At 44.2% G+C, this 16533-nt stretch overlaps 1 protein-coding gene across 2 annotated transcripts in view; it reads right to left on the reverse strand.

The window, feature by feature from the left end:
- oprl1 (opiate receptor-like 1) overlaps positions 1–16533 on the reverse strand; it is a 75228-nt gene that overhangs the window by 49215 nt on the left and 9480 nt on the right. Inside the window, exon 2 of one of the 2 annotated variants that reach the window (XM_084918402.1) lies at positions 15243–15463. The exons of the other annotated variant lie outside the window; for it this stretch is intronic. Coding sequence (XP_084774528.1) covers positions 15243–15430 — 188 coding nt within the window. The 5' untranslated portion in view covers positions 15431–15463. The remainder of the gene's footprint in view (positions 1–15242; positions 15464–16533) is intronic. 2 annotated transcript variants of the gene reach the window in all.

The raw sequence follows: 16533 nt of genomic DNA on the forward strand, positions 1-16533 counted from the left end.
ACAAAGTGCACAGATACCAGACATGAAGCAGAGGGAAGAAGAACCAGAGGAAATTAATATTTAACATAAACACAAACATAAAACTAACCTGATGGTACTTCAATTAAAAGCCAGCGTATAAAAAGTGACACCGTATAGACTCTGAAGTACGAATATCAAGTTACTCCAGAGTCCAGGCCCGATCTCCTCTACGCTTTAACCTCGGCTGTACCAAGAGCATCTGTTGGATGATCTCAGTGCTGTTTTGAGGTTAAATATGTGGAGGAGGTTGCCACCGTTTAACACTTTAAAAATCTTAAAACCAACACGATAATGGACAGGGAGCCGGTGTACGTTTGTCTTCTAACAGCTGTTAAAAGACGTGCAGCAACATTTTGGACTAACTGCAGGCGACGGAGAGACGAGTGTTGGAGACCCAAACAGAGAGAACTGCAGTAGTCCAGTCTAGTGGTGATCAATACGTTTGTCCAGGTCTTTAGGAGGAAGATAAGACATCGCTTTGGCAATTTCACCCAACTGATGAAAACTGTTTTTCACAGCTTGGTTCTCTCATTTAAAGATCCGTCTAAAGACACTCTGAGGTTTCTAACAGTCTGAGAATGATGACAAGCGAGAGGACCGAGGGTCTGAGTTAGCTCATCCAAAGGGGCGTGGCCTCCAAAAACAATCAGTTCAGTCTGGTTTTTGTTTAGGGTGAGAAAACTCTGTGTTAACAGCTTTAACATCATGTAGACGGTTAAGCAGAGGCTGCAGTGGGACAGAGACGTCCAGTTTAAAGGGGAAGTACATTTGGATGTCATCAGCATAACAGTGTTTCCTGAAAATAGATCCCAAAGACAGCAGGTATAAGGAGAAGAGACTTGGACTGAAAACAGACCCCTGTGGCACACCACAACTAACAGGGGCAGAGGAAGAGGAGTGTTTCCCAGAAACAGACCTCTGTGACGGCTATGATTTAAACCATGACAAAACTGAGCCTCTGAGACCAACAACGTGTTCAAGTCTGGATGAAAAATGTTCTGATCAAAGGTGGCAGTCAAATCTAAAAGGACTAAAACAGCAGAACAACCCGAGTCGACAGTTAAAAGAAGATGATTAAAAAGCGTCGTCTCAGCACTGTGACGAGATTCAAAACCAGACCGGAACGCTTCACAAACGCTTTGAGGGTCTAAAAAGCTCTGAAGGTGCTTAAACACAACTATTTGGACATATAACAGAGTTTAGAGGCCGGCCTGTAGTTAGAATTTGGATCTTTGTTTTTAATAATGGGCTGCATGTTTGAAAGCAGCTGGTACACAACCTGATGACAAGGAAGCATTTAATAAAAATAAAACACTAGGCCCAATAACATGAAGAGCGTTCTTTCGGCTCCCAACCGGCTCTTCAGGTTGTTTTGTTGCTTTAATTAATTTATTATCAACAACAATATAAAATTATGCACAAAAGAAATTACGAATGTAAAAAAAGGGGTTTTAATTATATATGTTTATATATAAATATATACGGTGGCCCCCAGAGACAAAGCACATACAAACTCCAAAACACATTTCTAGCATTAACTGAACTTCCCAAACAGAGCTACTAGATCACTTAAATTACACAATTGAAAGTATGTGTGTATTGTTTGTGTATTTATACACAAGCACTCATAAATATTTAAATAATTTAAAAGAAAAGTTCATTTACCTGTTACTACCACACACCAAATCCGGTCGTTGGTACTTGCTGGCTTGTGTAGCCACTCGGTAACAAAAGCTCAACACTGCCCCCTAGCATCCTGGAGCACTTCTGTTGTGTTTTGTACGTGTTTTGGAGTTTGTACGTGTTTTTTCTCTAGGGGCCACCGTAAATATACTTTTATTTACTCACTCCACATAAAATGTATTAAATAAATCATATAATACAAAAAACAAAAGCTTTAAAAGCTTTTCACAAAGTGCAGAGGAAGCCTCCATAGGAACGGTGGCACAGGGGTTAATCACACAATGAGAAATATTCAAAAAAAACTCGGGGTTTGTGACTGATGACGCTGGACAGAAAAGCAAATTTTGCAGCTCTAACAGTGGTCTATAGTAGGACGCCCAAAGACACCTGGAGTTTATCCTTTTTCCACTTTGTCTCTGCACGTCGACATTTGCATCTGAGAGCACGAGTGGTTTCATGCAGCCAAGGGTGACGTGAAGATTTAGCGTTTAGTCCTGACATCAGCGACAGAGTACCAGAGCATGTAGAGTTAAAAAGGTCAGCCGGACCTTCAACAGGCAGTTCCACGTTGAGGTCGGCATCGTAGAGGACAGAGTTCGGAAAAGTGGAGGCAAAGTGAATTTATCATAAATGAAAAAACACTGGAGTGTCAAAGTTTAAAGATGGGCACATGCTAGGTCTCTCTAAAAACACAGTATCAATACACACTGTGCTAAGTCATTACTGTGTTTCTGCCAAACGTGCTGACACACTGCTCATTACATGAGCGTCATTTATAGGTTAAAAGTTTTGGTAACACTGTTGCTTCACAGCACTCGAGTCCAACCTCACAACTTTCAATGTGCACAATGTAACAAAAGCCCTGACTTAAATATAGCCCAGTACAGCCACTGCACCCCTTTCTTTCACTCAACCTGAGCTCAGTCTCCACCTCTTTGCTCTCCCTGTGTGTAAACAGACTCCGCCTCCACTGCTTGGAGGCATGGGCTTGATGTGGTCAGACTTTTGATTCGTATGTACTGCAGGTATGTGTTCAGTCGAAACGCTCGTGTTTACATCGTTTAAAACATCGGCGGGCATTAAACGAAGCATCGATGCACAAAGAATCTGAGTAGACAAATCTAATCTAATCTAATAGTTGAGTTACTTGATGAACGGTTGCGGCCCTGGTTCAGTCTTTTCCCTCTCAGCGGGGGAGCTTCAGCCGCTCGCCTGGCTTTCCTCCTCTGTTAGATATGCACAGGTGATACCTTCAGGTGATTTCTCTTCAGTGTTTCCTCTCACTGCGGCCTCACATTTGCGTTATTGTATAGTTTCGTGTTCCCAAGCGCACTGCGGGCTCCTGTAGCTGGTTAGGTTTAGACTTCAGCGTGTTGGAACAAGCGTGCAAAGCCTGGTTGACGGGAACAGATCCAGGACGATAAAACATTTTGTTTGATTTAGGAGACTTCTGGCCAAAAGAACGCTGGCAATGAAAAAGCTGAGCCAGAGTGAGCGCAGTGTGGATGACTGATGAGCTTTGGTTGAAGTGCAGACGTGGAGCATCAGTCATGTGTCCTGTGGCTCAGTTTAACCTCATCACTGCTCTCCTATAAAAGAAATACCTCCAGAGCGCCCAGGCCGGCCTGCAGACGTCAGACTCTGAGGGGAAAACAGCGAGCGTGAAGCCAAACAGCTTCTGTCCCTCTGAGAGTCAGTCGGTCAGAACCGAGCCTCCTCCACAAAAACAGACAGCACTGATGGTCTGGACGCCTCAGCGGTGGCGTTTAGCCGTCACCATCTTGTTTTCCTGACACCACTAGTAACTATATGTTATCAGCTGATGCTAACTACCTATGTTATCAGACTGTATGGGAGCATCGCACAGACTCAGACACCTGGAAATCAGTATCATCCAATCAAAACAATAGAATTTTACTCATTAAACCTGGAGCTCCACCTTCTTGGATGCTCTGTTAATACAGTGACCTCACAGCAGCCATGTTATTGGTCACATGATCCAGCTCAGCCTAGCAGACAGCTAGCAGCTACATCTGCCTGTGTCACCATCCACCTGTAAGTCGAAGAGGCAGCACCCCTATTATTGCAAACAGGTGAGATCTAAAACCATCATCCCTCCACACATGTGCTATGAAGGGCCAGAATACTAACGGAGACCAGACAGTTTATTTCTGCAGGTGTAAAGATGAACGACCCACCTCTTCCTCCCACAGTACAAGAATAATAATTCACACTGTCCTGTCACCTGGACATTTGACACAGAGACCATCAATAACAGGTTCATGCAAAGCTCCAATTAATAACACAGACAGGTTATACACATCAGGCTTTGCTGGGAGCCCAGTAAAACTGACGGTGAAGAAAGGACGGCCGTCTGAGTTTAAAAATATGTAATGTTTATTATAAACTGACACACACACACACAGACGTCTCCTTCCTCTTCAGCTGTCTTTCTGTCATTTACTCTGGAAACCTGTGAGCCGGTGTTAGACGGGCAGACAGGAACACTGACAGTGTTTTCAGTGCTGTGTGTTTCGTCTGCAGTCAGTACTGTGTTACTGCTGCTGAGAACCACGAACACTCAGTTTACAGTGTTTCTGTTCATGCAGGTGAGAACAGAGGCAGAGACCTGCTGCTGTTTAATAATCAGCTGTGCACAGCAGCTGAAGAAGAGTCTGGCCTGCTCCTCGCACAGTATGATACTGGTCATTACCGTACGGACACAGTCACGGACACGGTCACTGACACGGTCGAGAACTTGGTCACTGACACGGTCACTGACACGGTCACTGACACGGTCAAGGACACGGTCACTGACACGGTCACGGACACGGTCACGGACACGGTCAAGGACACGGTCACTGACACGGTCATGGACACAGTCACCGACACCGTAACGGAAACAGTCACTGACACAGTCACCGACACAGTCATGGACATAGTCACGGACACGGTCACGGACACTGTCATGGACACGGTAATGCACACAGTCACTGACACAGTCACTGACACGGTCATGTGGACATTAGAGGAACTGCAGCTTATGGTGCTTCAGTGTTTTTCAGTGAATCCAAATAAAAAAGTGGAATGAATAAACAGATTTCATGAACAAAGGTAGATTACAGAGCCTATGTGTCCGTCATTGTGTGGAGGAGAGCAAGCCATCCTGTAATGCAGCATTGCAGATTTCCTAAACTTTCCTCTTTGTGCTTTTTTCCTGTTTCAGTCTATTTTCTGTAAAAACTTCAAAAAAACAGCCGTGAGCTTGACCTCCACCTCCACACACACCACCATCCCACTGCTGCACAGACTTTCCCTCAGATGATTGAAAACACAGACAAAGTGTTGGTTTTGACCTTTGTGATGATAACGGTGAATGTAATCTGACAGAATGAAGCGCCGACTAATGGAGGTCAGACTCGACACAATGCGTGTGAATGCGTTTTCATTTTTCTACGACTCTCAACGCAGAAAATCACACTTGGACCATCTGTGTGTAATTATCTATTCAGTCGGCTCCAAGCCTCCGAGCCAAAGCACGAACGTTTGATGTCTCTCTCCCTGCACGGACACTTTTGGATGTTATCCACAAACCACCAACCGACAGACACCTGTAGCCTGAAACCGTTCCAATCGTGGCTCACGATGAGTCTTTCTTCATTTGAATCACCTTTTCTTAGCTCACATTGTTTAATGGGTTTCCGTGAAGATGCTTAAACAGTTGTTAACACTGTTACAGATTGCATCGTCTGATCAATGCAGATATACGAACCTCTGCTGGGCGTCAGGTCATCCAGCAGCTGAGAGAGCAGCAATTATTCTCCATACCTGAGGCGACACATGCTGTGTAGATGGTTACAACTAGCCCGCTAACTTCCTCTGTGTTGGCTGGTACTGCAGAAAGTGAGCTCCTCATCTTTGCTCTGTGCCAGTGGAGGATTTACTGATGGATGGTTTCGCAGGAAGTTTGTATGGACTGTTGATACACAGACATTTTCAGAGCTTCAGGATTAACTGGACAAGAAGCAGATAACAGAAACGGTGTTGAACTGTTCAGCTTGTATTTGGCTGCCCATGACCACACTCAGCATGGAAACCAGAAGACCGTCCGAACAACACACACACACACACACACACACACATAGCAAGAGGTCCAAAGAGATGTAAGTAATGGAGGCCATCATTAGGCTGAAAACAAAAATAAGCCAATCAGAGCGGAGAAAGTTTAAAAGTGTCCAGATCATTGTTAAAAAGACGGGCCGCACTGAGCCGACCACAGAAGATATGATGTGCATCTGAGTGAAGTCAGCTCTCACTCATACAGCAGCTGGACCTGTAGCTAGCAACACACTGTGCACACACTCAGACTGTGTGTTTGCGGGAGTTTGCTGAGCTAACAGAGACATCCTTACTCACTAAGACTGGCTGTAGGGACATGGAACATCACTTCTCTGTTGGGAAAGGAGCCAAAGCTACTGCAGACCACAGAAGACGGCCAAGAAAACAAACTTCACAGCAGCTAACTAGGTCAGAGACAGCCGGATCACTGTAAACATCTACGATCCAGAGTCGCCTTCATAGATGGAGATACAGAGCGTTTACAAGTGCAAACCTCTGGTTACACTCCAGGACGGAACGCCTTGCAGAGGCTCGAGGAACCGAGGGGATGAACGACCCTACACGACCGTCTCACATACCGGTGTGTTCAACAAGCGTAAAAGGATACAAGGTTCCAGTTATGATCTGGGAATCACTTCGATCATGTTCATCTGGACGGTCTGGATCCATCAGCGCAGCTCAAACTGCAGACTGGGACTAATCAGAGTCTGTGGTACCAAAGGCTCAGTTCACCACAGCAGACGAGCTGACAGACTGACCGCACGCTTTGTAAAGCTGGCTGGTAAATTCTTTCCACTTACACAAACGAAGGAGATCCACGATCCATTAGAATAGAATAGGATAGAATAAAATAGAATAGCCCTTTATTGTCATTGTACATGTTACAGCATAATTATGGGTGCTCCACACCAACTGTGCAGGAATAAATAACTAACAGTAGAAATATATACGAAACAACAAAGAACAAAGGACCTGGTCTGAGTAGCCCTCACTCACATATGGACCCTACTCAGACCGTGGCTCAGGTTGGTGGGCGTGGGGGTGGGGGGTAGTGTTTGGGGGAAGAAGCCCTAACGCCTGTGAGACAGGAGGATGTGGCGATGGCCTCCAGGGGTATCCTGGGTGTTGTTAATGACCTCTGTGCAGTACCAAACACCATAGCGTGCTCTCCTCCACCCTGTGAGGATTCTCTCCTGAAAGTTTTCTGGAAATAAAACTGCAGTCTTGTAAAGTCTGACTGTAGACTGAGTAACGCCAGCGTTGTGTCTGGGCTCAAAGGAAAAGCAGCAGCAGGCTGACTCTTTGCACATAGTTAGGCTGGATCAGGTGAGCCTCAATCCTCCATTACTGCAGGATCACTGTTAACGTTGCTGTAATTTGATGTATAAATAAAATTGAACTGAACTGTTTTTAAACCTGAAACAATACTGAAATACTTTGATTACATGAAATGTGTTCTCTCATCACACCCACTAGAGTAAAGCTCCCACAGACACTGAAAACATCTCATTATGTTCCTTTGAACACATCGTCCTGCGTTCAGGGTGCTGTCAGAGTGAAAACATGTCACAGCACTCCCCCGGAGCAGCTCCGTCACCATGAAGGCAGCACACACACACACGCGCGGTGGAAATGACTCTACATGAAGTTATTGGAATAAATGTTTGAGAACGAGGAGCGAGGTTCTGTTTATGGTTATCAGACCAGCCTGAGCGATTCTCTGCCTGTGGCGCTCAGTCACTGCTGTCATGGCATTTAGCGATTTTCTACACTTTTTCTTACGTCTCGTCTCATGTTCAGCCGTAACGCACAGCAGCACGTTTGAAGGAAACCAGATGGCTCATACCACCTGTCAGCACGCGGATGATGTGAGGGGACCACCGACTCCTCTGTATACCAAAGTGAAAGAAAAGAAAAGACTCAAACTGCTGCAACGGTCAGAGCTGAGCCAACAAAAGGACCGTCCAGCTGGAGCTACAGGACTGCAGAAGCACTGCTTCTAAATGATGGTTTCACTTTTCATGAATAAACAGTGACATAGTGCGTTTCGTCCCGTGCTTCTTTTACCTGATTATAAGACTAGGCATCGTTTTAAGTGACAAATTTCAGTGTGGCGTCCTTCATCGTCTTTGTTAGTTTTGTGTCTAATGGTCAGCTTTCGTCTGAAAGCACGCCGCAATCTGGAGCTCTGATAGGAGGGTTGGTGCTTCTGGGTCACCTGACACCTGCGAAGCCCGTTCCTTCCTTCAGACCGACAGTCCTCTCATCGTTTGAGTTTTCCTCCGAGGAGCATCGCCACGCTTACGTCTCTGAAGTGATGCAGCGGGCCGACAATGTCCTCGCTGTACAACACAGATCGGCCTGTTGTTATGGAAACAGGCTTCTTTTTTCCTACTAAAATCCCTTCGGGTAACACACAAGTAAAGAATAAAAGTGTTTGGTGTGAACACAGCTCCAGCCTGTCATCGCCAGGCTCCCTCTGCTCTCTGTCTGCAGGCAGGACGCCTTCCCTGCGGTCCTCTGCCTTTTCAGGCTGTGCAGCCAGCAGATGCTCGCAGGAATCTCTGCTCGTGGCCAAAAACACGTCTGACGCTGGAGTTAAAGCTCTGTTTCCACCTTTGTCTGACAGCACAGAGGGCTCAAAACAAAAAGCACAGTTTCCCGACAGACACAAAAGCTCATTTAATGCTGCTCGACGGCTCTTCCTCTGTGCCTTTTATCCTTTTATGTTTTTGTTTACAAGGAAGAGCTAAATTAGATGCCGCTGGCTGCTTCCATCTGTCATTAACCCCACCATTTAAATGATCAAATCTTAGCTTTTTCTTCCACCTCCTTGCCATTAAAAAGGTTGCTGTTGGAGCAAACCTCCACCTCTCTGTTACATCTGCATATCACATATTCCTCACACAGTTTTAGGTTTTCTCTGACTCTGATCAGAGACAGATCCTTAAGTAGAGCAACCTTGGTTTATTTGCTACTGCCAGAGGACAAGGATCAGCACCAGACCTGATGACAGACAAATAAATATTCAGCAGATGAGTTTGGATGTCCTTGAGTTGGTAAAAGGCAGCACAGGGCTGCTGCTCTTATTTCTGTAGTGTTCATGTGCACACCACACCATCAAAACCCAGAAGACCTCAAATTCAGTATATTCAACGTTCAGACAGGAAGCCTTAACTGTTCTGATTTTTTAAATATTTCTAAAATGAACAGGGAGCCAATGACGAGAGGTTATTTACAGGAATGATGTCATTCGAGCATCGAGCTAAAGCCTTATCAGCAGACTCTGCTTTCACTGATATCCAATCAGCTTGAGCCTGGTTTCCTGAGACACACTGTGTCCTTTATACAAACAGACGGACATCTGAGGCCGTTAACGCTCGGACAGGAGACAATATCAATGGCTGCCATGTGAGTTTTATAAAAAGATTGCATGTTGGGACTTGTTTGGTCCTCCTTTCTTCTCGAGGTGTTCCAGCAAAAACACTCCTCACTGAACTCGCTGCTCACTGACGTTTCATGTTCACAAAGTATTTATATTTCTCTAACAAAGTCCTTTCTGCTCGTCTCTGACCCACGGGGTGAGGCCCAGTAACCTCCTGGAGTTCATGCACACATGACTAACTTTGTTACCTCAAGGTCAAAGTGAGGACTGGCTTTTAATTTCAAAATAAATCTTCACTTTTAATTCATATTGTGGAAGGTCCAAAACTAATCATGCAGATATTGGATTTATAGAGGCGTGCATATTTTATGAATATGCCAACATAGCATCCATCTATTTTCTAAAGCTATCTGGGTCAGGGCAGCAGTCAAAGCACAGACCTCCCTCTCTCCGGGTACCTACTCCACCTCTTCCCAAGTCATCTGATATAATAGTGTGCTCAGGGTATGCCCTGGGGCTCCTCACAGTAAAACATCCCTGAAACACTTCCTGGTCAGATACCTGAACCACCTCTGCTGGCTCCTGTCAATGTGGAGGAGTAGTGGCTCCACTTTGAGCTTGAGCTCCTCACCCCATCTCTGACCTAGACTACCAGCAGAGGAAGCTCACGCCTGCAGTTTCTACCATGAGCTAATTCTTCAGACACTACCCACAGGAAAGGGTGGGAATGCAGGTCAACTGGAAAAGCAATCTTTCACACCCGGCTTTCACACACAGCTCTTTGGAGAAGAGTGCCCGGTTAAAGAACACCACAGGGTCGTTGCTGTAGACCAGGGGTGTCAAACTCCAGTCCTCGAGGGCCGTTGTTCTGGACCTTTTACATGTGTCCCTGCTGCAACACACCTGGTTACAATTAGTAGGTCATTAGCAAGACCTGACTGCATACTGAGGTGCCAAACCCTACCCACACACGAGTAAATTTGGAAAAATGTAACTAAATGTAACTGTTCTGAAAAAAAGAGTACTTTTATTGGACCATGTTGATTGTGAGCTGCTGTAACATGAATCAAATGGCTGCCACCTCGGCATGCAGTCAGGTCTTGCTGAAGCAGCAGGGACACATGGAAAAGTTTCAGGACACCGGCCCTCGAGGACTGGACTTTGACACTCCTGCTGTAGAAGATCAGTGCTCTACAGGTCAGGCAGCAGTCAACCCTCGCTTAGTAGAACTGGCTTTAGGGATGTGCATGAGGTCCCCAGTAGATATAATTGGAACCAGTCTTCTGGAGAGGACATGGACTATCCAGAAGACTGGTTCCACTCTGGAGTTACCCTCGGAGAGTATCCCTATGGCTCTGTGTCAGTATGTCGGGGTTTTCCCACAGTGGACGAGAGGATGGTTTAGCCTTTGTTCAGAGTGCCCAGACTTCTTGGAGTCCCTGAGTGGGTCCTGGAAAAAGCCCCATAAGGCAATAGCACCAGGACACTCAGGTGAAGATTGGAGCAGAGCTGATCACCACCTGGTGGTGACACTTGGTACACCCATAAATCAAAGGCATCACCTCCAACCAGCTGCAGCAGGTGGCTGTCCCTTTCTGAGCCTGGTTGTGCTGGACATTTCTTCCTGCTAAGAGGGAGTTTTTCCTGCTCACTGTCACCGAGTGTTTACTCACAGGGGCTCATATAATTGTTGTTTTTTCTGTATTACTGTAGGGTCTGTAAACAAAAATAAGCTGTGATAAGCTCTTGATATATAAATAAAACTGAAGTGAATGTGATTGTTTGTCATTGTTGTCCATTGTTGGTTTTTCACTGCTGCATTTTGTATTTGTTGTGTTTAAATGTGTTGGAGGCAGAGAGGGTACAAATCCACAGTTTGGAGGTGTCTCTAGTAAACCACCTCTTTGTGTTTTCAGTACTGATGTCAGTTCTGCCTTTGGAGCTTCGATTTCCTTTATCTGTAGCGGTGGGGTTGCTCCAGCTGATGGAATCCATCTGTCTCTCTCTGTTTGGGAATAAATTACAAAGGGAGCAGTACAAATCCCCCTGACCCCCCACCCACACCCCCACAGCCACCCTGTTTCAAAAACCTACCGTTCATCAGCGGGGAGACTGTGGACCATTGGCTGGTCAAACTGCTCAGTTAGGTTATAGAGTAGGTTTGAGAGTAATGGTCTTTTAGCTTAATACAGAACAGTAACCCTCATTGGTCTTGTTTGGGAGTGATGAACTCATCTCACCGATGCCATAAACCGGGCAAGGATGCCAAACGACATCTCGAGCATAAACGAGCAATGCGACTGATGCCCCAGGCAGAAAACGAGCCGGAGGATCGGAACGTCTCTGCACATGCCTTAAACGATGTCAAAGGTATGAACTGCCACCACCTCAAGGGAGACAGCAGAAACTAAGGCTACGTCCACACGTACACGAGTATTTTTGAAAACTGAGATTTTCCGTTTTCGTTTTAAAAAATAATCCCGTCCACACGTAAACGCAGAAACAAAGGAAAACGCTGCTGGGAACATGCCAAAGCAACAGGTGGCGATATATTCCTAACCGTGTAGAAATGTTGGCCAATCAGAAGTCTAGAAACCTCGGTGGGAAATATTAAACAAGGATGGGGCACAGAAACAGAACCGAGTCGTATGTGTGGAGGGACAGTAACTGTGTGTGTATATGTAAGCATTTAAACACTGCAGAGAGTACAAGTAACAGTAACAGTATTGTAGAAATTCATTTCACCGAAACAATAACGTGGCGCACAGTGTGACGTCAAAAAAGGCGCACACCTTTGACGCTGCGTTTTCTCCGTTTTTCTCATCCACACGTAAATGCAAAAACTGAGTTTTCAAAAATATCCACCCTGGCCGGAGTTTTTAAAAATCTCAGTTTTCAGTGACCGAAAACGCCGTTTACGTGTGGACGAAAGGTGCAAACGCATAGAAAAATCTGCGTTTTCAAAAATACCCGGGTACGTGTGGACGTAGCCCAAGTTTTGCTGTTTTTATCTTCACTGCAGATCCAATGAGCCCCCTGAAATGTTGTCCATTTCCTGGATCAGGTGCTGCTACGCGTCCTCCAGTGAAACCAGTGTAAGGAAAAGCATGTGGGAGCACAACACCAGAGGACTGGGATCCACGTCTGTTTACACCAGCAACCTAAAAGATTACTGATCCACAAAGAACTCCTCCAATGCTAACCCGTCCTCAGTATCAGAGCACCACCTTCAGGGGAAGCAGGGACAGCAGGTCCAAACCTGGACCAGAGCGGGACTGTACATGGATCATCTCCAGGCAGGAGTGGAAGAAACTACCCGCAGTGGTGCTTTACAGCATTTACAGCCTGCTCATTATTAATGTTTTGTAATTCATCTTATTTTCAATTACATGAAATTATTTTTCAAATGTTTTGTTTTTCCTCGTGTTTGAAACGTGAAACGCATGACAGGAAACTCTGTGGTAAATAACCCGGATTATTTTCTCTCATCAATTACACAACTTCATACATGAGTGCTGCTTTGCTGCAGGGTAAACTTACACACACACATCAGAAACACAAACAAACAACAGCTGCCCGGTGGGCAGATACGCCAACTGTCAGAACATCTGTGAGTCCACCTACGCCACATTCAGTCAAATCACACAAACACACACACACAAAGTGCATGCTGATAGTGCAGATTAGGGCTGGGCGATATGGCGTAAAATCCATATTGCGGTATAATTTCAAGCACGTGCGGTAACAATATATATCGCGATATATTCTTTTCTTCTGTCTAACGCAAGGCACACTTAAAATCCTTTAATTATCTCAAAAATCGAGATTTTGCCTTATGTATGAATTCTGGTTGTGCTTACTGACCTCGAACCGATTTTGGCTGCAGAAATCTGTTAAAAAATATTTTGGTACAACTTTGGTAAGCTGCACTGCTTGATGTATTGTCAGAGCATTACGGCTGCCGTAGTGAGGAGCTTCACGGAGTAATCTGGGTCCAAAACTCTGTCTGCTTTAGGTCCCAAAGTCAAACGAACACTGAGAGTTAAAAACGGTCTGAATTCTTTCATCTTTAATTAAATCATCAGCGTTGCTGCTTTACCAGGTGTAACAATTAAGTTTAACATCCATGAAAACAGAATTTATTAAATTTAACGGAGTTAGAAGTTAACAGGAAGTTAGCTCGCTAGTTTCCACCTAAACATTTCATACCATGTTTTGACTGAGAGATTTTAGAAACTAATTAAAACGTACAGCTCTGCTACCACTTCCAACATAAATGAAAACAGAAAACTAAACAGCAGTGGCGTTTGCAGGGTTACTGAAGTTGGACTACCTGGTATATAATGTTGTGCTACGTGATTGCTAGCGACACAGCTATATTAGCATAACATTAGCACAGTGAAGCTGGAGGATGAACGCCAACTTTTTTTCCACTCGATAAAAGTTAACGTGAGGGATTCTGGTGGTCAGGGACAAATGCAATCGCATAGCAGGATGTTATACACGGGGCAAACTTCAGTCAGGAGAACAACTGAGATTATTCATCCACAATATGAGGTTAGTTGTTAATATACTGCAACAACATGGGAATAGAACAGCTGCCAGAGAATTCAGCTCTGCTCCTATCTTCACCTGAGTGTCCTGGTGCCATTGCCTTATGGGGCTTTTTCCAGGACCCACTCAGGGACTCCAAGAAGTCTGGGCACTCTGAACAAAGGCTAAGCGCAGTTTTTGGCTTTCCCCATATTTCAAAAGTGCTTCATCTCTTTGCTATGACTGTCGCCCGGCATAATTTGCAGATGATGATGGTTGTAGCCGCTGAGATGCTTTCGATCAAAACAGGCGCAGCTTGATGACATCATCAACATGCGGTAGAGCGGTATAGTCAAAATCTCTATCGTTGGCCAAATTTATATCGTTTCTATCGTATATCGTTTCTATCGCCCACCCCTAGTGCAGATCTCCTGCAGCAGTTCAGTGTGATGCTTCTAAATGACTGTAATCTCTGGTTACCCAGTTATGCTCAGTCACTCACAGAAAACAAGGCCTGATTGGAGCTTTAGAGGTACAGCAGCCTCAGAGGATCTGCAGTTGTGCCTCTGACAGGAACTACTCACGTCACAGAGGCCGGTCTGAACCTTGGCTTTACTGCTTTAATACAAAACTGGAGAAAAAGTGCAAAATGAAGTAGAGTCTGATGCTGGTGTAGGACGTCATTAAACACAGCATGGTGTTACGGAGCGCTCAGAGCTTTTATCTATGTCGTGTTTGCTCCTTGGGCTAACTCAGAGACTGATACTGAGACTGGATCCAGATCAATTAGTGACTCTTTATTGGAGACGTCGAGATGAGCCTTTTATAATTTCATGATACGGTGGTGTTTTTATTTGTCACACTGAAATGTTTCAGCTCATCCAACAAATTCAAATATTCGACAAAGATAACACAAGGGAACACAAAATGCAGTTTCTAAATAAAGATATTTATTATTGAAGGAAAACAAATCCAAACCTACACAGCCCTGTGTGAAAACGTACGTAGTCCTACACCTAATGAGTGGTTGAGACGCCCTTATCAGCAATCACAGCTGGATGTGTCATGTAAACCTGTCCAGATCACCAACAAAGCGAGCCAATCAGCTCCACGGCAGTGAAGCCAAAGGAAAAGACAGCTCTTACTTTATAAACCTGCCTTTTAAATCTCTCATCATGTAAAATTATTCTCTAATAAAAACAGTTTTAGCTTATCTGCGCAGCTTTGTAGGACTCGGGTCCAAAAGTTTCTCAAAAGTACGAAGGACTCCAGCTCAGAAAGGATGAAAGAGATTTTATTAAATGACTGTTAAAACTGAAAATGAATAAAACATCTCCCAGCCAGCACACTGATGAATAACCCTCGAGGACAACCTTTTCTTTGTTGAAGCTGAATTATTTCTGTCAAAGCATCAGATCATAGAAGAAGTATCTGACTGCACTGCTATAGACACTGAGGTCATATCCACCACAGCTTCAGTGTGAGGAGGTGTGTATCTTACCTTATGATGACATACATGACGAGGAAGTTTCCCACCAGACCAATGACGCACACGATCATGTAGACGACCACGATGGTGACCTTCACCCCCATTGGCAGGTAGTCGGTGTCATTTTGAGGGTAACTGAAGTTGTTCAGAAACAACGATAAATTGTACGGCTGCAGGGCGAAGTCTTCAGGGTAGTCCATGTTTAGCTGAGATCGAAGAAATTTTTACGCTCACTGTAAAGGAAAAAAGAAATGTGGTTAAACACTGTAACATACAAAAATGTGACGGAGCATTTTTACGAGCTCTCACTTCTTAAGTTTACTCAAAAACGCCAAAACAGTCATTAAAAAATGTGTTTGCCGGTCCTGTGCAAAGGTTTGTAGTTACTGATTTATAAAATCAATAGATCAATCGCCCCATTTTAATTTGATTTGATTTCGAAGTGGGGTGACACGTGTGGCTGGAAAAAGACATTGATTGGCCATTTCAACCAGTCCTGTACACTAAAAACAGAGGTGGAAAGAGTACTAAAATATTTCACTCAAGTAAAAGTACTATTACTTTGCTGAAATTTTACTCAAGTACAAGTAAAATTACCTGTCTAAAAATCTACTCAAGTAAAAGTAAAAAGTAGCTCATTTAAAATGTACTCAGAGTAAAAGTTACATAGTTACTTTTCTGTCAGCAGGAGGACAGCCGCTTCTGAGTAGTGCAAAAAAAGACAGTGGGATATAAATCTCAAAGTAGTTCTTTTTTAGTGAACAGAAAAACTTTACAAATGAAAGTGCAGTGGCAGTTAAACTGCAAGTCTATACATGAAAATGGATAATGGTCACCAAACCAATCAACCAAACTGTCAGGTATCACAGTGTTTTCAATACAAAACCATATCATTCTTTCACATGAGAATGTGTTCTAAACTGTCAAATAAGAGAACAAGTCCTGAACTGAACGTCCCTAATAACACATCAATGCATTACATAGCTACCGCTGGTAAATTATACCAATATACCTCGTGTTTTTTTTTTATTGGACAGTAACAGGCTAGTTAACGGAAGGTTGCAAGTGCTAATTAACAAGTAACAGAAGTCAGCTGTCTTTGACTAATCTAAGGTAAGTGAGCGCTCTGTTATTCTTTTGCCTGCAGTGTGAACATATGTGGGTTAAGTAAGAAAGTAGCCGCTTCTGTCTTTAATTTAACTTTTTTTTAAATAAATTATTATTATTAACAAACAGGAAAAACGTAGGTAAACACATTTTCTTTTGGCAATTTACCAACCCAGTAAAAAAAATGTAAGTTGCG

The sequence above is a fragment of the Perissodus microlepis genome, chromosome 20 (genome assembly GCF_051167445.1).
Source record: "Perissodus microlepis isolate ML-2025 ecotype Zambia chromosome 20, ASM5116744v1, whole genome shotgun sequence".
Classification (NCBI taxonomy): domain Eukaryota; kingdom Metazoa; phylum Chordata; class Actinopteri; order Cichliformes; family Cichlidae; genus Perissodus; species Perissodus microlepis.